The sequence below is a fragment of the Cervus elaphus genome, chromosome 5 (genome assembly GCF_910594005.1).
Source record: "Cervus elaphus chromosome 5, mCerEla1.1, whole genome shotgun sequence".
NCBI classification, from domain to species: domain Eukaryota; kingdom Metazoa; phylum Chordata; class Mammalia; order Artiodactyla; family Cervidae; genus Cervus; species Cervus elaphus.
This window is the reverse complement of record NC_057819.1, coordinates 17,446,541-17,467,959: the sequence shown is the minus strand read 5'-3', so window position 1 is coordinate 17,467,959 and position 21,419 is coordinate 17,446,541. Positions and strand designations below refer to the sequence as shown.

At 37.4% G+C, this 21,419-nt stretch overlaps 2 protein-coding genes across 8 annotated transcripts in view; one reads left to right on the top strand and one right to left on the bottom strand.

Moving 5' to 3' along the window:
- The window catches only part of SH2B3 (SH2B adaptor protein 3), a 38,001-nt gene extending 37,663 nt beyond the window's left edge, over positions 1 to 338 (top strand). The window contains exon 8 of the mRNA XM_043901845.1: positions 79 to 338. Coding sequence (XP_043757780.1) covers positions 79 to 107 — 29 coding nt within the window. The 3' untranslated portion in view covers positions 108 to 338. The remainder of the gene's footprint in view (positions 1 to 78) is intronic.
- Positions 339 to 476: 138 nt separating this feature from the next.
- The window catches only part of ATXN2 (ataxin 2), a 100,031-nt gene continuing 79,088 nt past the window's right edge, over positions 477 to 21,419 (bottom strand). For 3 of the 7 annotated variants that reach the window (XM_043901842.1, XM_043901836.1, XM_043901837.1), the window contains 7 exons: positions 13,724 to 13,908; positions 13,267 to 13,399; positions 9,603 to 9,656; positions 5,066 to 5,211; positions 4,330 to 4,557; positions 1,947 to 2,115; positions 477 to 1,096 (listed from right to left, as the gene is read on the bottom strand). In XM_043901842.1, coding sequence (XP_043757777.1) covers positions 1,068 to 1,096; positions 1,947 to 2,115; positions 4,330 to 4,557; positions 5,066 to 5,211; positions 9,603 to 9,656; positions 13,267 to 13,399; positions 13,724 to 13,908 — 944 coding nt within the window. In that variant the 3' untranslated portion in view covers positions 477 to 1,067. The remainder of the gene's footprint in view (positions 1,097 to 1,946; positions 2,116 to 4,329; positions 4,558 to 5,065; positions 5,212 to 9,602; positions 9,657 to 13,266; positions 13,400 to 13,723; positions 13,909 to 21,419) is intronic. The other 4 variants (XM_043901838.1, XM_043901839.1, XM_043901840.1 and 1 more) reach the window with 3 other exon arrangements.

Sequence of the window (21,419 nt, the reverse complement as noted above, 5' to 3'; positions counted from 1 at the left end):
AGTTTATCCTCCTCCCACAAAACCAAGACCCCTAACAAATGCTTAGGGTTTATTTTGTACATTGCTGCATCCTTTCAGCTCTCTGGATTCCTTTATTACAACTGTGAGTGTGTGCTTCCTGCCCCCTACTGGTAAAACACAGATGCCTGAATCAGGACAACCTCTGACTTATCTGGGTTCCGGAGATATTAAAAAGGAAGCTTACAGAATCAACGTCAGGCCGAGGATGTGGACCTTCGGTGCTGCCCAACTCTAGCCAGCCTTCCTCCTTCTGAAGCAGACCTCTAGCCACCACAGAGAACATCTCTCAGTCTTGTCTTTTTTCTAGAGATACCTTGAACCAGAACTAAAGGTGAAGAAGAAAAATCATTTGACAGCTAACCTTCAAGGATATTAAGAAAGCAGTCAGCCCTCCTGCCCTGAAACTCAGTATCCTATAATGGAAATAGCTCATACAAACACACATTAACTTGGTATCAGTTTTTAAAACTTTTTTTATTTTTTAATTTTTTTAAAGTTTTTATTTTATATTATCTACAAAGTAAAAGTTTTTCCCTTAACTTAAAAGTTGAACCACTGCAGACAGTGATTACTTCATCAAACTTGATTTATAAATAATAATCCGTCAGTTTGACGGTAAGAATTTACTGAACCTTTGTCAAGTTTAGTAAAGGTGTTCCAAGTCTTGATTTTTTTTTCTTTTTTTTAGCGGTAATAGCAGCAAGAATCACTCTTGTTACTTCTTTTGCTAGCTGATGTGTTCATGACTTTCAAGGGTCATTAAAAAATAAATAACTTCCAGTTTCAGCAAGCAGAGCTGGGGTACTTGCGGGACTCGGAAACAGCATATGGAATTATGGAACAGCCCACAAGTTCCTAAATGCCTCTACTCGGTCCAAATATCTTCCACTGCAAGTGAACTGTTAGCATTCCTATTGGATGTTACAAGAAATCAACATATATTTTTTCAAAACAAAATAATGAAATTCTAGTTTTCTGTGCTTCCAGTTGGTAGAAGCAGTAGAAGGGAGGAGGGAATTTGGCCTTTCGGTTCCTCCAGGGCAGCCTTACAACTGCTGTTGGTGGTGGGCTTGTACTGTAAAAAAGAAAAGTGAATATTTAAACAGAAAACTGGCAACACTTGCATATTAGCCTAGTGTTTCTGCAGCACATGACTGTAAGCTATCCTTGTGCTAGCTGAACAAGACTCAAAATTTAATTCACTCTGTACCCTTCCCACCCCCCAGCATCTGTACCAAAATGGGGAGAGGTAGGTGGGTGGGTAGAAACAGACCAGTCAGACATAAAACCATTTCAGATAAAACTCCCAGAAGAGTTGTTGTTCATGGGGTACAAAAAAGGCCTTAACATATCCCCTCCCCAAATAACAGCCAAGCACCAGTGCTGCTTTCAGAATAACAGGTTAGACTGTGAAATCTCGCCATGGCCGCCATCAAGTACTAGCGCACAATCACGGGCATTCTCTCCCTGCCAGGGCATAGACTGGAGCTAATTCTATAGTCAAAACCAATCCATACACAGCACTTTCTCATCAGTAGTAGTCTCCAGAGCTACAATCAAACTCTGCCATGGTGGTAACCCCCCACGTCAGACTGTAGGGACTCAGGAAGGAAAACACTGCCCTGTCCAGCCTAGCGTAACAAGGAAGGCCAACTGAGTCCTAAGCATGCATCAGCTACACAGAATGCTGCTGCTGCTGCTCATCAAGCCAGATCCTGTATACCATCAGAACACACACAGCCTAGGCTCCCGGAAGCCTCAGGCCCTGACACTGAGCTGATCGTCACAGTCCCTACTGTGCACACTCTGACGGGTCTTGCTAGTTCTCAGATGCGGGGCTTCAAGCGCTGGCCCTGCCTGCCATTCGACCTGTGCGAGCAGAATGCTTTGGGGTGCCCGGCGGCCCCTGCACACACACGCCTCACCTGAAGGGTGCGTCATATAAGGGAAATGCGCTGTTGTCGAGACTGGAATGGGCTGTAGTGCACTTTGAGCGAGGGCGGCCTGGGGACCGCCGGGTGGCTGTGTCGTCATTAGCATCATTGGCGCATGGGCAGTTGGATGAGAAGGAACCATTCCTGACTGTACATGAGCCTGAAACAGAGAGCTCTTTTACGCATACAGGCAACATCTCCAGCTTAAACAACATGTCAACTGTGTTCCTTTCACTGGGTTGGGGCTCTCAGGAAAGGGCAACAGTGGGCCCTCAGGGCCCTTTCTTTCCTCTGGGGACATTCCCTAGTGGATCCATTAGTTGACCTATAGACACGCTTCACCTTTTGGCAGATTCTGCAAGGCTGAGGGGGCAGGCACCCAATGAGCCTTGGTAAAAGTCAGGGCTGCCGTGTCCTAGGCTTCAACATTTCTGATGACTGGATTCTATGTAGGGGGCAAGGTCTTCACAAAGGTAAGAAGATCCCTGATCCAAGTGCAGCTTTCTCTAATAGGAGGCTACATGCAATGATGCTTCTAGACTCTGGCTTCCATGTGGGGTCTGAATCATCCCTTTCAGGTAAGAAAGCAGATTATTACATTGTAAGTGGGGACTGTTAACTCCTGTTCTATATTCTCTTTGCTGCTCCCCCTCTGCTTCTCGCCTGCTCACCAGCACACCTCAGTGAAGATATGAGTCAAGGCAATGAGAAAGACTTTCAGATCCTTTGCTCTGCTGAAAGATCCGCCGATAAAGCAGCAGCAGGAGGAGATGCAGTGAATGGCTCCAGTGAGGTGGGGAGGGGTAATCTGAAATCATCTGGGCCAACCCAGTGTCCCTGTACCAAGTGACAGTGAGTTCAACCAGGTCTCCCTGTCAAGTTGGAAAGGTTTTAGCCCAAAGAGCTGGACCCCAGCTCTGCAGGGATTTGCAGAGCGAGGAGGACAAGTCCTCAATTCCTCCTCCAATACTGTGCACTATTCTAGACCATGATAAACCTTGAAGCAAACCCTGTTTTGACTCTAACACGTTCCAGTAGACCCAGGGCACATCTGGACTTCCCTGCAGACGTTAACCTTTTTGTTCTTTCAGCACAAAAACACAAAAATAAGGTTTTAGGAACCCCAACTTACATATAAATTCACATAACTACTTAGCCACCAGCCTCTGCTAGACATCTACCGGCCCCAGGTCTCATGAAGCTCCTGATTCAGCCAAACCATGCTGCCCCACACTTGACCAAACCGGCTCCCCTCCCCACCATCAAAAGCAACTCATCCACTGCAGTGCACCACGCTACAGAACCTGCCCGTTTGCTGGGGAGGATGCCCAGACTTCCCAGAGCTGTGGAACTCTAGTTACAAGGTCACCTTCTGAGTTAGCTCCAACTGAGAAGCATCTCCAGCCCCACCATGCCAGAGCCTCAGGGGTGCACTGCTTGACATGAAACGGAGTTCAAGGGGCAGTTTAAGCTGGGACCTGCCTAAGAGAGTTCTGTTATGAAAGCAGCAAAGAGACATCAAATACAGCCAATCCACCCTTAGTAGCTCCAGGGAAGGCCTCAAAGGACAGTGTTAAAAGTTCAACTTCAGTGCAGCTCCTTCTCCTCATTAAGACAATTCAAATTGGCCCTGGATCGCATTGGACTTTGGTCAGCAGCAATCACACCTTTCAACCTTTAGAAACTTATGCTAGAAGTGAGCTCCAAGTGCTTCCAGATCTACTCTTTAAGAAAAATGGGAACACCTGGGCGCTTCCAGCTTCAAATCACACAGCACCAGTGTACAAGGCCAAGCCCTTTCAAGAAGTACAACATGTGGTAAAAGCAGATTTAGGAATAGCCAGGGAAACAAATGAAGAGATTTCTTAGGAACTCAGGTGACTAACATTCAAGTGGACAGTCCCAGGGCAGTCATCTCAGAGTTGAGAATTTGTGAAATCCCATCTTCTTTGTCAGACCTGTATGTGTATGTGTATGTGTGTGTGTGTGTGTGTGTGTGTGTGTTTCTGAGATGTGGGGGGAATATGCTTACATATATGTGTATATATAGCAACAAGAAAGCTATATAAACAGAAACAGAGCAATGCAGACACAGTAAGGAAAGAACTAGGTTGCATTCCAGAGTCAAAGGTATTTTTAAGGCCTCAGTTGGGAAATGTCAAAAGACTGACCAATCAGCAACTTCACTGATCCCATTACAAAACCACACAAACATTCATTTAAGGCCAGATCACATGTATCTGAGTGGGAAAGAAGAGACAAGCAGATGGCATCACACACAGGGGTTCCTAGCTTGAAGAGCATCTGGCTCTTTGCTGCTCATCTATTCACATCCTATTTGGTCTTCACAAAAAGTTGGCTAAAGCAGGTTTACCTGAGGTACATGGGCCATATGGGGTGGATTGGTGTAAGCCGGCTGAACATGAGAAGGATGAATGGTAAAGACGGTCTGCTGTGCTGCTGGGAAACTATTCTGTGGAGACTGTGTATTGGAGGCAGGTGTCATGGAAGGTGGGGTTGGCGCAAGCCCCGCGTGGTAAATGGCAGACTGCTGCTGTGGACTGGCCAGATGGAGAGCCTGGGCGGCCTGGTGCTGATGGTGCTGCAAAGTGACAGCAAAGAGTACAGATTAAGAAACATTCCTTTCTGGGATACAAGCCTGACTGTCAGACTGCAAGCCCTCAACCAAGCAGTGGGAACTAAGAGTACTGCTCCAGGGAACTGGAGCAAAGAGCTCCAGATGCCAAAGAGCTCCTTAAGTGCCTTCTTAAAAAGGAACGATTAAAGAAACTAATAGGAAAACAAACAAAATCATATCACATAAACATTAGAAATGGGAGTTTTTAAAAGTTCCAAGCAAATTCCTTACGTTAGATTTTTCTGTATTGGTAAACTTTTCAGAACTTACCCAATCACCTTATTCTCAATATGTACCTTAAGGTGATTAAACCTGGGGGCACAGCCTGCAGAGCTGTACATTGGCTCCTAGGTGAGGCAGGGCTGACATGTGTTTTGATCACGTGGTACCTAGCATCTTGCATGGCACTGGAAAAAACACTCAGTAAACAGAACGATGCAGCAGTTCTGGTGAAGGCCTCCGAGTGTCTTACCTGAACAGGACTGGGTGCAGGATGGCTCCCGCCATGTTGGCTTTGCTGCTGTCCGGTGGGCGTAGCTGAAGGCTGAGGATGTGGAGTATGTGGGTGCAGGGTAGCATTAGGGTGCGCATACTGCTGAGCAAGGGAGCCAGTGGAAACTAAAGTGAAATAAAAAGGAGTGTGTATAATTGACGTATGTGGTGGTCTTCATTGCTCTTCTATGCCTCATCAACTTTCAGCTCATCAACAGCTTTCTTGATGCTCAGTGCCTAACCCATCTCTATATTTGACTCCATTTAATCCATCCACTTCTTGAAAAAAAAAAGTCAAGTTACTGCTTACCAATCAGACTAGCATTTTATTCACATAACATACATACTGTATCAAAATCTAATCAGTTTAAATTTACTTTTAAAACAGTCACTAGGTTTTCCTGAAAAAGCAACTTAAAAACACAGACAAATAATTCACACACACACACAGAAGCTCAAGGCCATCATCTGGCTAACCTCACCATGCTACTGCCCTGGAGCTGGCGCACTGTCCTGTCCTGTGGGCACAGATGGTATCAAGGCTGCAGTAAGGGGCTGGATAAGGTGTGTGGCAAGGTCAGGGCTCTATCTTCAGGGCCAAACGACCACAATCTCTCTCAGCTGATTACAGAAGCCACTTTGCTGCTCAGTTTGTCCCCTGGGCCTCCCCGCTCAAGATCTCTCACCTTTGTTTTATAGTTTAGGATTACCTAAACTATGTATTTAGGAAAATCAAACTCCCTTCAAAGCATCACAGCCTTTAGAAAAAATTTTACTAGCTAGTTAACTCCAAAGGAAATATGACGGGCTAGTTTAAGTAAAAATGTGTTCATTAAAGGTAAGAATGCAAAGCCAATTCTTTACAACTGTCAGCACTGACCATACGTTGGCACAAAACAGGGAGATCAGATATTTGTTCATGTCATCCCAATACAGCAATCTGAGAATCAAAAGCACAAGATGGGTTCACTGCTTCCAGTGACTACTAATATAGCACACTGATACAAATCTAACCATGATGTGGCTATGAGTTGAGGACAGTGTTCTCAAGACATACTTCTTAAAGTCAATGTGTGACTTCCAGCCTTCTGTCAAATCAATCCTGAAATCCCCAAGAAGCTATGCCCATACAAAGAAACAATTTCAAAATACTTCCTCATGTTCTTCATATGATGTTATACACAGGGGACTGTTAGGGAGAAGCAAGCACCTTTGGGATCAGGCACCTTGACTCCAGTAGTCTAATAGGCCAGCTGCTGAGAGTCACCAGCAGAGATGGCTCTGGGTGAATCCCATGTAAATGTTATGCAGGTTAGGTACATGAAATAATTCTATAATACTTGACATTGTAGGGCCAGGGGCTACCAACATTCCAACCCGACTGGTCACCTTCTCAACTGCATAGGTACCCTTTAAAGAGAGAAGGAGAGGCAAAGAGCCAGCGCTAGGATCACCTGTGCATCCACGGCTAACACCTAGTGGGCGTATATACTAAGTTAACATCTAGATTAGATTCAACAAAGCACTTCTGTTTATACACTGGGAAAATCCCCTAACTAATAACAGTTAACATACATTGGAACAAGGAAAACTGGCAACATATTCTCTGGGTGTTTTTTTAACAAGTCAGTGACTGTTACCTGGGAGGTGGAAAAAATAATGTACTAACAGCTTTCTTGAGTTTCACAGTCCCATGAATCTATGAAAGTAGTGTCTTTTTTCCTACTTCACTGGATTATTAAAAGGACATTCATCATCATTTAAATTAACTTGCAGATCCCCACAAATTGTCTAGGCACTAAAGTCTAAAAGACCTGACATAAATTTTGAACCTCTGCTCTTGTGTATCTTAAACTAGAAAGCAATTCCTGAAACCAAATTCTTAAAGTTTCATAGAGGTAGACTATAGAATCTCATAGAGTTTCTACTTATTTAACCATATTTGTTCAAGAAATTTTTGTACTGAAAATTTAACTTTCCTAATTACCCTGTAAGCAAAATAATAAGAAAATAAAAAGTAACAACAATCAACTCTAGCTGGGTGCTATCTGATTTTCACACATTAAAAAAAAAAAGGCCATTACAAAGAATAATTATGCTCATGAAGTCTCATAATTAACTAATTATCCACCAATTAGAAAAATGTTAAAATCTTGAAATTACTTTCAGAAAAATAAAGATAGAAGTATTTTTTACCATGCATTTATTTGAAAGGCACCTCTGGATTTATTTGCCAATACTGAAAGGCTGTCTGTATCTCATTTACATTCATAGCACAAATACTTCAAGTAGTCCGAGCTGAATGCCTCTACATAGGATTTTGCTTAAAAAAATCCATCTTCTCCCTATCTAAACACCAATAAACTACAGTGCATTATAAGAAAAATTAAGCAGATTTAAACAGACATCATAGGCTGGAAATAAAATGTAAGCGTGTCTGATTAGAAACATCTTCCTCTGTTTATCGTCTTTCTGAAAAGATGCTTGCAAAGCAAGTACCTTATCCAGGAATTCTTTCCCCCTTCAAATACAAAAATTGAGTAGCTAACTGGGGAAAATGTGGAACCTATACTTTAATAGTAATAACAAAATTATACTTTGGTTCCTTGAAAGCTCACTTAAGAAAGTGATAAACACAGCTAGGGTAGGAGGGAAATTTTTAAAAGAGGAGGAGGGGTTGGGGGGGCGGTGGGGAGAGAGAGAGAGAAAGAAAGGAACCAAGTTAGAGTAAATGAGGAAGATAAGACAATTAGGGAAAGGGAAAAGTGGAGAGTGAAAGGCAGAAAATTCTGGGCTTTCTTAAGCTAAATCTATCATTTAACTGCTATTATTATACATACTCATTATCTAAAGATTCCAGAGAGGTTAAAAATAAAGTGATTTTTCTTAAAAATTCTGATTTAGCTCTCCACCAGATAACCCCAGTCCAAAGAGTTTTCTAAGCCATAACTGATCCTATTGAAGTCAACTGAGTCGACAGAGCTGTGCATTTAATTTCTAACTAGGTTTTCTCATTTTTGGCTTTGGATGCACAAGTCATGAGAGATCACCAGCAAGGCAAAACTTCAAAAATGAAACAAAATCTTTAAATTTTGATGGTAAACTCAGAAGCAAAGAGAAGTTGAAAACTTTTTAAAAGGGGAATAAAAGGCAACTAGCTAAAAAAAACAGGGCAAAAAGCTTATTTAGAAGGAGGTGGGGTATAAAGCAGCAAATTGAATTACAAACTGCAGCCCCGCTATTAGTTTCTTTTAAAAAATACTGATATTCTCTTTTAGGGAAACTTGTGCTAAGGCAGTTAATGCTTAGGTGTGATGATTAAGCTTTTAGCTACTTACCAGGAAACTGACTCCAAATCTACTAACAGAGACAGTAAGATGGTGAGGATAACTACATTTGAGACCTCAAACAGTACATTAATAGAATTACTGACACTGTCTTTTATATATTATACCACATACAGAATTCCCTTTCAATAGTTATATACACAGCAAGACTCCTTTTTAAAGAGCATCTATATTAAAGGATTAAATTTGTTAACATTTCCTAGCACCAAATAAATAATATGTACGCACTTATTTTTGGATACCAAGGCACAATTAATGTCAAAATGTTTTCCCAATGCTTTTTAAAGTTTGCCACCTAGTATATTCAGACATTCACTTATTCCAAAATAATTTAAAATTTAGTCTCTATGATAACATTTTAATCCTTAATAGTCTTGAGAAAACAGTATTTCACATAAAGTGACCACATACTACACTATCATCCGTTTCTAAAGGGTTTCTGCAAGAAGGTGACTTCCCCGTTCAAATACCAAAAGTCCATAAATAAGCCTTAAGATTTCCCTACAAATAGAGAAAACAAACCTTACAAGTTCATTTCCAAAAGAAATCCCTGCTCAGACTTTCTCCATTTAAGAGGAATCATCTACCTTTCCACTGCTGAGAGGGGCTGATGTTACCCAAGGTAATCTCTGGTGGCTGTAGGTCATGTTTTCCTGCTTAAGCTCAAGACATCCATGAGGTGTCTGCTACCTGAATATTTTAAACCTGTAGTCATGCAAAGATTGAAAATACAGAAACGCTTCTCCCCAAGTATTTCAACCCTCTTCAATTAAAAATCCTTGTAAGAATAAATTTTTTCTTACCAGGATATATTTAAAAAAATGGTATGTTTTACACTTGTGGCTTGTTTTGCTTTGCTATGAAAAAAGGCTGTTCAGGAAAATTTCCTCTGAACAAGGAATGTATTAGGCATTCCAAAACAGTCACGTATTTGCTTGGTATGCAAAAATTAATTTCTGAAACAACTCAATTTTTAAATTAACTCCAGCTTTCTTAAGCTGGGTTATACTTCCTTTTTAAAAACTCTCAATTATTTTCAGATATATGTATTTTTAATGATTTTGTCTGGCACAAGGAAAAGATTGCTCAACAAGTCTACTCCCTTAACATGTATTCTTTAAAAAGTGTTTTACTGTTCAAATTAAAATTAGTATAAAAAACCCAACTCACTGGCAAAGTAGAAAGAAGGGCTTGTCTCCTTGTTGTATGGTAATTTGGGACATGCTGAATTTGGGAAATAGAAAGGTTAATTAGCCTTTTAAGGTGTGCATTTTCCTAATTTTCTGGAAAGGTTGACATATTTAGTAATTTTTTTTGTATTCATGCATAATTCATTTTTCTTATTTTATAAGAGATGACAAGCACTTTAAACATTACTACAAAATTAAATAAGAGAGGACTGAAGCGAAAGACACTTTTCTTCTGTATTGGGCTGTCAAGTTCCACATGCTCATTTGCTTATATGAAAGGAATAAAGTCATTATCTAATAAAAAGACCAACATTGCATTCCATTGAACAACTCTAATATAAAAAATATACCAATATAAAACAATATTTACCAAGTTTCATTCAAAAGACTAGTTCAATTTTGCAAATCATTACTAATGGAATTGTGACCTCATATCTTGTTCTATAAGGTGTTTACTAGGCATCTGGTAATGGATCCAAAAACTGAGAAACATAGTAATATTAATATTAAACAAGAATATTATATAATTTCCTATTAAACTGTCTACATAAAGGGGTGTATGTGGGTGCATTAAGTACACTTGGAAGGATATGCACCAAAATGTTAACAGGAGGTTGTAAGGGAGAAGATTAATAGGTGCACTTTACATCTTTTTGCCTACTGTACTTTAGAATTTATCTGCATTAAACTACCAAAAACAAACCCAAAGAAAAAGATTTTGGATTTAACTCTTCCTGATGGCTTTAGTTAGTAGAGAAAGTTTCATTATTACTATTTCTAAAAGGGAAAACAAAACAAGATGAATGAAACAAAATCAGATGAATTTTAAGACTAGATGTTAAGGAAACAAAAAGTAACTTATTTGGAGGAAGAAGGCAGATGCAATGATGACAGTGAAATTAAGGTCAAAGAGATGAAGTTTGTGATCAAAGTCTCTCCTAAGATAGCTAGAAAGAATACAAGGTCAAAAAACTTAGAATACGTTTCTCCGAGTACCTTAAATAAATGTTCAAGGATTTGTTAGTATACTTATAGTAAATATACCAAAAAATTTTAAGACAACAACCAGCCTTTCATTTTACAGTCATTTCTATTCTCAAAGGCTTTTGCTATGATCATGATGATTAATAAATGACAAAAAGGCAACATAACAACTGTCATCAACATCTAGGTGCATATTTTTTGTTTGCATTAAAAAAAAAAATCTAGATAGGACATAGCTTAAAAAATAATGCATACTAAAAATATCTAGTTCCTTTCAGAATATAAAATATAAACTGTTTAAGAGACATAAGATTAGCATTTCTATGTAAATTTTATCTTACAGTTTAAAATAATGTACTTAAAAATTTGTATTCTTTACAGACAAAACAAAATGTACAAAAATTTGTAAAAGTTTACAGTCTGTCTTAAAAAGCTATAAGATCTAAAATAAATCACTGAAGAATTAATAAACTTGCTACAGCAGATTAAATTATGGTTTATTGCAGTAAAGAACAAAACAATTCATTTCCTGGTGTCCTCTTCAGTGTATGAAGTGTCCAAAAGAGAATCAAAAATAATGATAACCAAAATAATCTATGTACAGCTTTGCCCCTAGCCTACCCTCATCAACAGACATCAATAAAACTCAATCTGTGTAAATCGTAGGACAGTAGTTCAGATATGGTTGAGCCAACTTTCTCCCGGCATCAAAGAAGTAGCTTTGATGACTAGTTCATTCTAAGTCTCACTGGATATTAGGTCTAGTATTTTGTTTCTTTGCGGTATTTTTCTGTTTACCCACACTTGAATGGACTTCAGGGTCTGAGACCAACTGTTTTTCAAATGGAAATATTTTGGAAAGTAGTTATAAAACCATTAGTGCCTCAAATACAGTAGTTACTGTACTGTACTGGCTGTTTCAACCAATGAATTCAAAAGACAAAGCCAGATGCTGGCAGTGAGTGAATACACTGAGGAGAAAGATTCTGCTCAACAGTATTACTACAATATTCCAAAAGGCATGGGCACACAAATAGCTATTCTCTAAAAGCAATGGACATTTTAGCTCAAAAGTTTCAGATCTTATTCCAAAGGGAGTATGCCAGAAAACGGGAAGAAAGAAATGGTTTTTCCACTTGTTATATCATGATGTATTCAGGAATGTATGTATAAACAATCATTATGAACTTTTCACCTAAGACTTTAGCAAACTGGAAAACTGTTGAAATATACACAAATTGTGTAAAAGTGTGATAAATCAGTGATGCCTTTTCACACATAATTAGTCCTGGTTAAGACAACCCAATGACAGGAGATCATAACCAAAATCATAAACCAAATTAGTTCTGTCAACCTTTCAATTAAATTATGGAAGGGTTTCTTGAAAGGTTTTCAAAATGTTGCAAGCACAACATTTAAATTTAAAGAATATAATCAACAATAAAAGATTTTAAGTGTGGAAAAGATCTGACAAGTATTTTATATTAAAAAAAAAAGTCACATAAAATTTTAATGACTAGTGAACCTGTGGGAAAGGAGCATGCCTCCAAAAAGAAAATATTAGAAGTGAGTTTCTGGGTGACAAGAATGGTTGTTGCTGCCTGAGTCTTATTCCTATTAATCTACAAAATGTTATAAACTGTAATCTAACATTAAAAAAAACTGAAAGTCTTTACATTCTTAGTCATTCAAAAAGTTTAAAGAGGTTTTAAAAAGGAAAGGTCCATGAAGCTGCACATAATATTAATTTCATTCTAGGGGTTGTTCTCTTTTCAACTGTACAAATAAACTTAAAATTTCTCTTTTCCCATGCCAAAAAAACCTGAAATGCCAATGGGAAAAGTTAAATGACAGTAAAGGAGTTCTCAGAAAAGTTCAAAACAAAATTTAGATCTCAATAAAACTGGTACTATTAATAATTAAAGGTGTATTTTGAAAAATATGAAACGACTCCATTAATTCTATTCTACAAAATATAAGGTGGGCATTTTATTTTCAATTCTCAACACTGAAAATGGTATTATTTTAGTACTTTAGACAGCTGTGAACTTGACTTGTACAAAGTTCTCTGGCCACAAAAATAAGAGGGCAATTTTAGCTTAGTAGTCTTATATATATTGTTTAATTTTATATAGAATACTTTTATCATTGCATGCTGATTACACTTACAGTATGACTGTCTAAAGCAGATCTAGTATTACACAATTTCGACCACTTAAAATACAGCATAATGAAGAAACACAGTAGTATTATAACAAATAGCAATCAAAAATATGCAATGTCAGTGGCCCCCAGAGTAAAGAGTGAGGGAGAATGCTTTCTTGCTAGAGAGTGCTTTCATTACAGAAAACCTTCCTGCATACCTTAGGAAGAGTATACCAAATAATGTTACTGATGAGGAAGAGAAGGAAGATAACTTTCTCTACAAAAGTTGCTTTCTGTTATACACATTATTACATTTTTAGTTAAAGAGAGAAATTTCAAGAACAGAAGTAGAAATGATTTGCCAAGACTTACAGACTAGGTCAGAAAGAAACAGATACTTCTTTTTTTTTTTAAGATTCTTGACCCTCAATGTCATAAAAGGCAGAGCTATTCTTAAACAGAAATTTAAAACACATTAAGACACACATTGAAAAAAAACAAAAAGTGCTTCCTACCATACATCGCATGTGTCTGCTCATGAGCCCCGTACTGAGTTGCTGAAGAGGACACTAAACCAGGCTGGGCATGTGTTGGTGGTGCCATCATTCTAGCATTACCCTGTATTACAGGACTATAGACATGAGGATGCTGTGTTCAAACAAAAAATTAAGAAAAAACATTGACGTTATCAGATATAATCAAGTAGATTTTAGTTATGTCTTAACATCATGGTTTGCAGGTTTCCAAAACTTCTAAATACAGAATTTAGAAAATTCTAAATCAGTTTTTTTGGGGGCTGTTTTCTTTGAAACACCTATACTGATCAGCACCTTTCTGTTAAAAGGGGCCCCCAAATCCTTAGCTGTCTACCTCTACCATATCACATAACACAAAATATAAGGAAAACCCCTTTATCACACTGAAACTTAAATGGAACAACAGTTAAGAGTTATTAGGTCATATCAGGCTTACCTGAGACTGATAATGTGGCACATGCTGAACAAGAGGCTGATTTGGAAACTGCTGAGGACTGTAGGCGACGTACTGTGTGGAATAAGCTGGTGGGGTGGCCACAATTGGTGGGCCTGCTGCTGAGGCTGGGTGCATCATGGTACTCTGATGGTGTTGGTCTTGCCGTTGTTGGGGCATATTTGGTACTGCAGGAAAATGACGTAATATTAGAAGATAGCATCTCCTTAGCATAAAATACATGAACTGGTCCATAAGGCTCTGCATGATTTGACACTTCTGCCTGCCTCTCAAATGCCATGCTATTCCGCACCCACCCCTCTTCAGTCACTATGGGCTGTTTTCCTATCATCTATGCTATTCCTTAGCCTCAAACCCCAATTCTCTACTGCAAGGTTGGAAAATTTTTACTTGTCCTCAAAGGGTCAGCTTGAAAGCCACATTCTCAGAGAGACACTCTGCGATGACCTACAGAGTTGATCAAGTCCCTGTAATTACAAGACTCTTACAGTACTATGAAACATTTCCCTTATTATTTCTCAGATCATCCCTCTTTGATACACTAAATTATGCCATGGCTAGAGAAGGGCATTGGATTTTACTCAAAGAAAAACAAAAATACAACAAAAAAAGTGAAAAGAGACCCAACACTAATCTTAACTCCCATCTTTATTTATTTTTAACTCCATCTTTAACCACTCAATTCTTGCTCATTCTCAAACATAGTTATCACATGCTATCATGTTGCAGGTTTCTAAATAAGAGTTCTTGCCTATAATCTGCCCCATTAAAGCTCTCATTAACAGTTTAGGTCAACTGCCATCTCTGTAATGTCTTTCCCAGTTCCCCACAAAAGAGCTAGTTGCATGCTCTGTGTACCTTTTTCTCACATGTTTATTACAGCACTGACTGTTGCCTGTGATGGGTTTATGGTGCTATGTTAACTAAACCACTCAAGGGAAAAAGCTGTAAACCACTGATTCCACAGGACACAAAGAATGTGTAACTTCATATGTTCACAAAATCATCAGAACTAATTGCTATGGTAGAGATAAATTTTTTTAAAAACGTCTTGAAATTTTTGCTAAACATTTGACTATTGCTCATATGTAGGAAAGTTGGTTATATATTTTTATTATCTAGTTAGAAAAGCAAGCTTTAAAACAGAGGAAACTAGTAAGAATATTTTTCTGAATTCAATCTTGAGATTCCCTCATATTGAAAAAGCATATCCTTTAAGAAAGAAAAACCATCCCAAACTCAAATATCACTTTTATCAAAGTCTGTTTCTTTTTATATTTATAATCCTTTTCCCCCCCCAAAAGCTAGTCAATTTTATGGATTTCTAAAAGAAAAATTCTAGCTATAAAAACAATGAATACAATCTTAAATCTATACGGAGACAGACCTGGTTTTATGGTCGTGTCCCACTCCCTCCAGTTTGAATCTACCTTAATCTTAAACCACAGTTTAGATCGGCCATACTTTAGCCATTTCCTTTTGTCAATGGTTTTCAACCGGGAACAATTTTGCCTTTCAAGGGGAATTTGGCAATGTCTGGAGACATTTTTGGTTGTCACAGTTAAGGAAGGAGAGGACGCTACTAGTATCTAATGGGTAGAGGCCAGGGACGCTAATCATGTCCTTTAATACTCAGATCCCACCCTATTTAACCACCCTCCCCCCGCCCCCAAGAATATCTGTCCCCAAATGTTCCTGACTTCAGCATATTTTCAAACAAAACCCAATTTTTCTTACAGGATGCAAAAACGAGAACTGCATCATGCACCAAGAAGACAAAAGAGGTAGTTTTGTGCAAAAAGGCATTACTATCATGAAGGAAAGATATGCCACATATGATCTATGGTTGTATTTCAGAAGCAACTCCTTAATTTTCCCTGTTATTTGACCGAGTAAAGTAGCAGGATATAAAATTAACATAAAGACAGCCAATAGCCTTCATATATCACACTTCATAAATTTACTTCATGAGTAACTACTTAGAATATACAATGGAAAGATGAACCCAGTTTACATTAACAATTAAAAAAGAAACTACCCAAGGCAAAAACTGAAAAAACACTACTGAAGACAGAGACACAGATTTAAACAAGCAGAAAGGCATAATTTGTTTGTGGAGAGGAAGACAAGATAAAGATAACAATCTTCTCCTAAGTTAATGTCTAAAGTATATATTTATAAATTTAATGTGGTTCTAATGAAAATGCCAACTGGCAAACTTAATGTTAACATCCAGGAGTTCATACTAACACAACAGCAACAGACCCTCATCAGTCACAGAGATAATAGGAAACCAACTCATTATTTTGAAAATTGCTTTGAAATGATGGGCAGTTTAGTAACCTTTCTTTTACAAGCTGTACCTCACGGTAACCAAGTAGCTTAACAAGGTGAAAGTTTTTCTTTATAGAAATAGTCCAGTTAACAACGGAGGAAGAGATGATAGAATGAGAATGTCATCATTTTGCAATCCTTAGTGAAATAACGAATCTAGCACTAGACAGTCACTGCCAGTGCTGCTAAAACAAGAGAAGAGCTGGTATGGAATGTTATCCTGGATATATAAGGCAGCCAAGTTACTCCTACTATCAAAGGAAAAAAAAAAAAGGAGATCAGACATTGACTTCTAATAAAACTATACACACCATCTATGAAACATTCCATGTTAAGTTTAAAAAAAATACAACCTAAACTTAACAAGTCTTTCTTATTTATATACTATCAGAGACCTACAGGGGACAGAGGATCACTTTAACCAATACCACAGGGATCCAATCCATGAAGTTCAGATGGTAGGAAAGAATGCAGGCCAAACAAATTGGATTTAAATAGATGTAAAGGGGAAAACCTAAGGGGGAAACTATAAACAAAAAGAGTTAATATTAAGAGAGAGAGAGAGAGCAATCAAATGAAAAGTGTGGATTCTGGATTGTGGCTAAACAAGCCAACTATTAAGAAAAAATTTTAAGGCAGTAAGAAAAACTTGTGCTTAGATATTTGATAGCAAGAAATACTTTATAATTTATTTTAGGTAATGGTACCTTAACTATGGTTTAAAAAAAGAAATAGTCCACAGCTCTTAAAGATACATACAAAAATATTGATTAGTGAAATGACAATGGTACCAGGGTAACAGCATAAGTGTATAAATGAACAAAACTTGTCTAAATTTTCGTAATAAAAATTTACAACATAAAATAACTTTAAAACTGACTTAAACATGAAAAACAAATGCAACTTGTAAACCTCACTTGAATCCTAACTGGAATAAATTAATCGTAAAAAATACATATTTTAACAATAGCCACAGAAATTTGAGGATATTAGGGAACTCCTGGCTAACTCTTTCTGGTGTAATAATGGCATTGTAGTTTTTTGAGTTTTTTTTGCATTAGAAAAGGACTTTAATATGGAAGTGAGACAACAGCAGGCAGACATGCAGAGGATGACAAGTTTCTGGGCTTTAAAATCTGGGAAACTTTTGGAGAACTGTAGTGTTTTATATTTGTTTTTACAAGACTCTTTAGGAATTATAAAATACTTACAAATAAAACAGTGTATCTAGGATACACTTCAAAACAATCTGAGTTGTTGTAGATGAAACAAAACTGACCATGAGTTTCTGTTAAAGCTGAGTGATGAGTACTTTTACACTGATGTACTATTCGAACTGCTTATGTGTATATGTTTGAAATTCTCAATTAATAAAAAGGTTTTTTAAACGTCAACTGATTTTTAGTAGTCAACCTGAATATCAAGTTCATATGGAAAAATAACCAGGAAAGAAAAGTCAAAAACACTCGAGAGGAAAAAAAAAAAAAAAAATCAATGTTAGGAGTGGATGGATGGGAAAGTAGTCTATCTAAAGACATACAATTTAACAGAATGGAAGAGAAAATCCAGATATAGATTTAACTACACATGGATACTTAATATAGGATGAAAATGGCATTTCATAGCAGTCTGTTTTCTGATCTTAATGGAATGAAAAAATAAACAGAAATATCAATACATCCTAAATAACCAAATATTTGGAGATTACAAACACATTACTAAGATTTAAAGCCCTCTGGTTAAAGAAATCATAAGACAGAAAATATTCTGAATGAAATATGAAAATACAACACATCAAGTTTTAGGGATGCAGCTAATGCAATGCAGGGGACGCAGGTTTGATCCCCAGTCAGGGAACGAAGATCCCATGTCGTGAAGCAACTAAGCCCATACACAACCACCACTGAGCCGGTACACCCCGACTGAGAGTCTACAATGAAAGACCCCGCATGGGTAAATGAAGATCCCACTCGCTGCAACTAAGATCTGAGGTAGTCAAATAAATAAAAAAAAAAAAAAAAAAAAAAAACCAGTAATCATCAAAGAAATGCACATTAAAATCACAATGAGGTAACAGACCCATTAGACAGGCTAAAATTTTTAAAAAAGACAACACCAAAGTTGGCAAGGATGTAGAGTAACCATAATGTTCAGACATGGCTGATCAGCTGAAATGTAAAATGACACAACCACTTTGGAAAACAATTTATCAGTTTCTTATTAATTTAAAATTGCACTTACCACACAACAACTCTAATCCTAGATGTTTAACCCAGAGAAATGAAAGCAAATGTTCATACAAACACTAGTTGACAAATGCTCTTAAAAGCTTTATGAGAACCAAAGACTGAAAATAATCCCAATACCCATGAACTGGTGATGGGTAAACCAACCATGGTATAATCATAAAAATGGAATGCTATTCAACAATAAAAAGGAACAAAATGATGCAAATGATAATATGAAATATTCTCAAATCAGCTAGACACACAAAAATACAACACACGATTCTACTTACTAAAAAATATCTAGAAAAGTCAAATCTAATATAGTAAGAGAAAGTAGATCAGTGGCTGCCTGGAGTGGATGGTACTGGAGTAGTTTGCATCAAAAAGTACACTTAAAGACATTATATGTGAACTATAGTTAGGGAGCTATTTGGAATAAGATAAACTGGATTCATACCTTATACTGTATATAAGGCAATTTACAAATGAATCAGAATATCCCTGTTTGGAAATTAAGATCCCATATCCCTCAGCCAAAAAAAAGTGTTAAGGAGGGACTTCCCTGGTGGTGCAGTAGTTAAGAATTTGCCTTGCAATGCAGGAGACGTGGGTTCAATCCCTGGCCTGCAAACTAAGATCCCACAAGCTGCAGGGCAACAAAGAGGCTGCCCACTGCAACTAAGACCCAATACAGCCAAATAAATTTACAAATATATTTTTAAAAAAGGTCTAAGGAAAATCTTGATATAGTAATTTATAGTAATTACTAGGAAATATGATGTCTTCAAACAAAAAACCCCATGGGTGCAGTACAGTACATATAATGTGCTTCACTTTGCATACAAGGGAAGAAAGGTAAATGTCAACAAGGATGCCAAGACAATTTAATGAGGAAAAAACACTTTTCAAACAATGGTGCCAGGATAACTGGATATACACAGGCAAGAATGAATGTGGACTCTATCCTTATGCATGCATGCTTGCTCAGTTGCTTCAGCTGTGCCCAACTCTGTGTAACTCCATGGACTGTAGCCCTCCAGCCTCCTCTGTCCAAGGGATTTTCCAGGCAAGAAAACTGGAGCAGACTGCCATTTCCTTGTCCAGGGGATCTTTGCAACCCAGGGATTGAACCCACATCTCTTATGTCTACCTGCATTAGCAGGTGGATTCTTTACCACTAGTGCCATCTGGAAAATTACCTCAGAATGCATCACTAACCTAAATGTTAAGAGTTGAACTCTTAGAAGGAATCATAGTAAATCTCTGTGATCTCAAGTCAGGAAATCGTTTCTTAGTATGACACCAAAAGCAAAAGTGACAATCCAAAATACAAATAAATTGAAGTTCCATCACAATTAAAAACTTCTGTGCTGCAAAGCCCACCATCAAGTAAAAAAAAAACTAAAACCATAAAATGGAGAAAATATCTGTAAATTTTATATCTGACAGAAGATCTGTATATAGAATACATAAAGAACTCCTACAAGTCAGTGATTTAAGAGGCAAATAATTTAATTAAAACTAGGTCAAATATCTGAATAAACAATTCGCCAGAGAAAGTATGCAAATGGTCAATGAAAAGATGCTCAAGATCATCAGTCACTAGGGAAATACTAATCAAAATCATAATGAAGCACTATTTTGTAGCCACGAGGATTATAACAGACAATAACAAGAGTTGGGGAGGATGCAGAGAAATTGGGACTCTTGTATACTACTGGTAGGAATAAAAAGTGGTACAGTCACTTTGGAAAACAGTGTGGCAGTTTGAACACAGTAATTCCACTCCAAGAGAAATGAAAACGTAAGTCCACATAAAAACTATACAATGTTCAGCATCACTCATAATAATAAAAAAGTGGAACAATCCAAAGAATCATCAACTGATGAATGGGTAAGTGAAATGTTACCAGTATCTATACAATGGAGTATTAGCTCATCCATTAAAAGAAATGAAGTGTATATTGACAGATGTTCCAACATGGATGAACCTTGAAAACATGCTAAATGAAAGAAGCCAGTCACAAAAGACTCCATACAATATGATTTCATTCACATGAAATATCCAGAACAGGCAATCTACAGAGAAAAGTGTATTAGCATATCTAGGATATGAGTGCGTACATGCATGGCGTGGGAGGAAAATAGTTACTAAAGGATATGGGGTTTCTTTCTGTATTGATAAAAATGTTTTAAAATTGACTGGTGATGACTGGACAGCTTTGAGAATGTCTTAAAAACCACTAAACTGTATACCTCAAGGGGATGAATTTTATGGCACTTGAATTACAGTCGACCCTTGAAAAATACAAGTTTGAACTGTGTGGGTCCACTTACACAGATTTTTTTTTCCCATAGTAAATACTACAGCACTAAACCATCCACTGTTGGATGATCTGCAACTATGAACATGCAGGACTGACTATAAATTATATTAGGTTTCTGACTGCACAGAGGGTCAGTGCCCTCAATCCTCGAGTTGTTCAAAGGTCAAGTATATAAACAAAAGGTCAACAATCCAAATAGAGCCATTTAAAAAAAAAAAGAATATCTGCAAAGAGACAACTGTAAAAATAGACACTGTAAGGATAAACAGAAATTAATTTTAAATCATCAGCTGCTAATGGTGGAAGGGACAATCCACTTAATGGGATGGAAGTGATGAAGGAAAGTACAATTAAGAGACTGGGATGAAAGCAAGACTTCTTTAAACAACCTTTTTATGTAATTTTCACTTTGAAAATAAATATTTCACACATAAAAAATAAAATTAAAATAATAAAAAAATTATCATTACAAATGTCAACAAGTTCAATCAGGTTAACCTACCTAGGTGTCCAATTGTTGACATAACTCAGTGACTACAGAAAATGGTATTTTCGAAGTATCATGGGTAGCAATTCCTGACTCTGAAAACTGACACTTAACAGAATTCTTAGTGAGATACTAAAGAAATCTTAAATTTTATCTTGTAGAGCAACAATTAGACAACAAATATTCTGAAAACATCTTGTACACATTATAGGAAAATGTAAATAAGCCAGCCTCTAAGATGGCCCCCAGTGATTCTGCCTCTTGGTTTTCACACCCTTATATTAATATAGTTCCTTCCACAT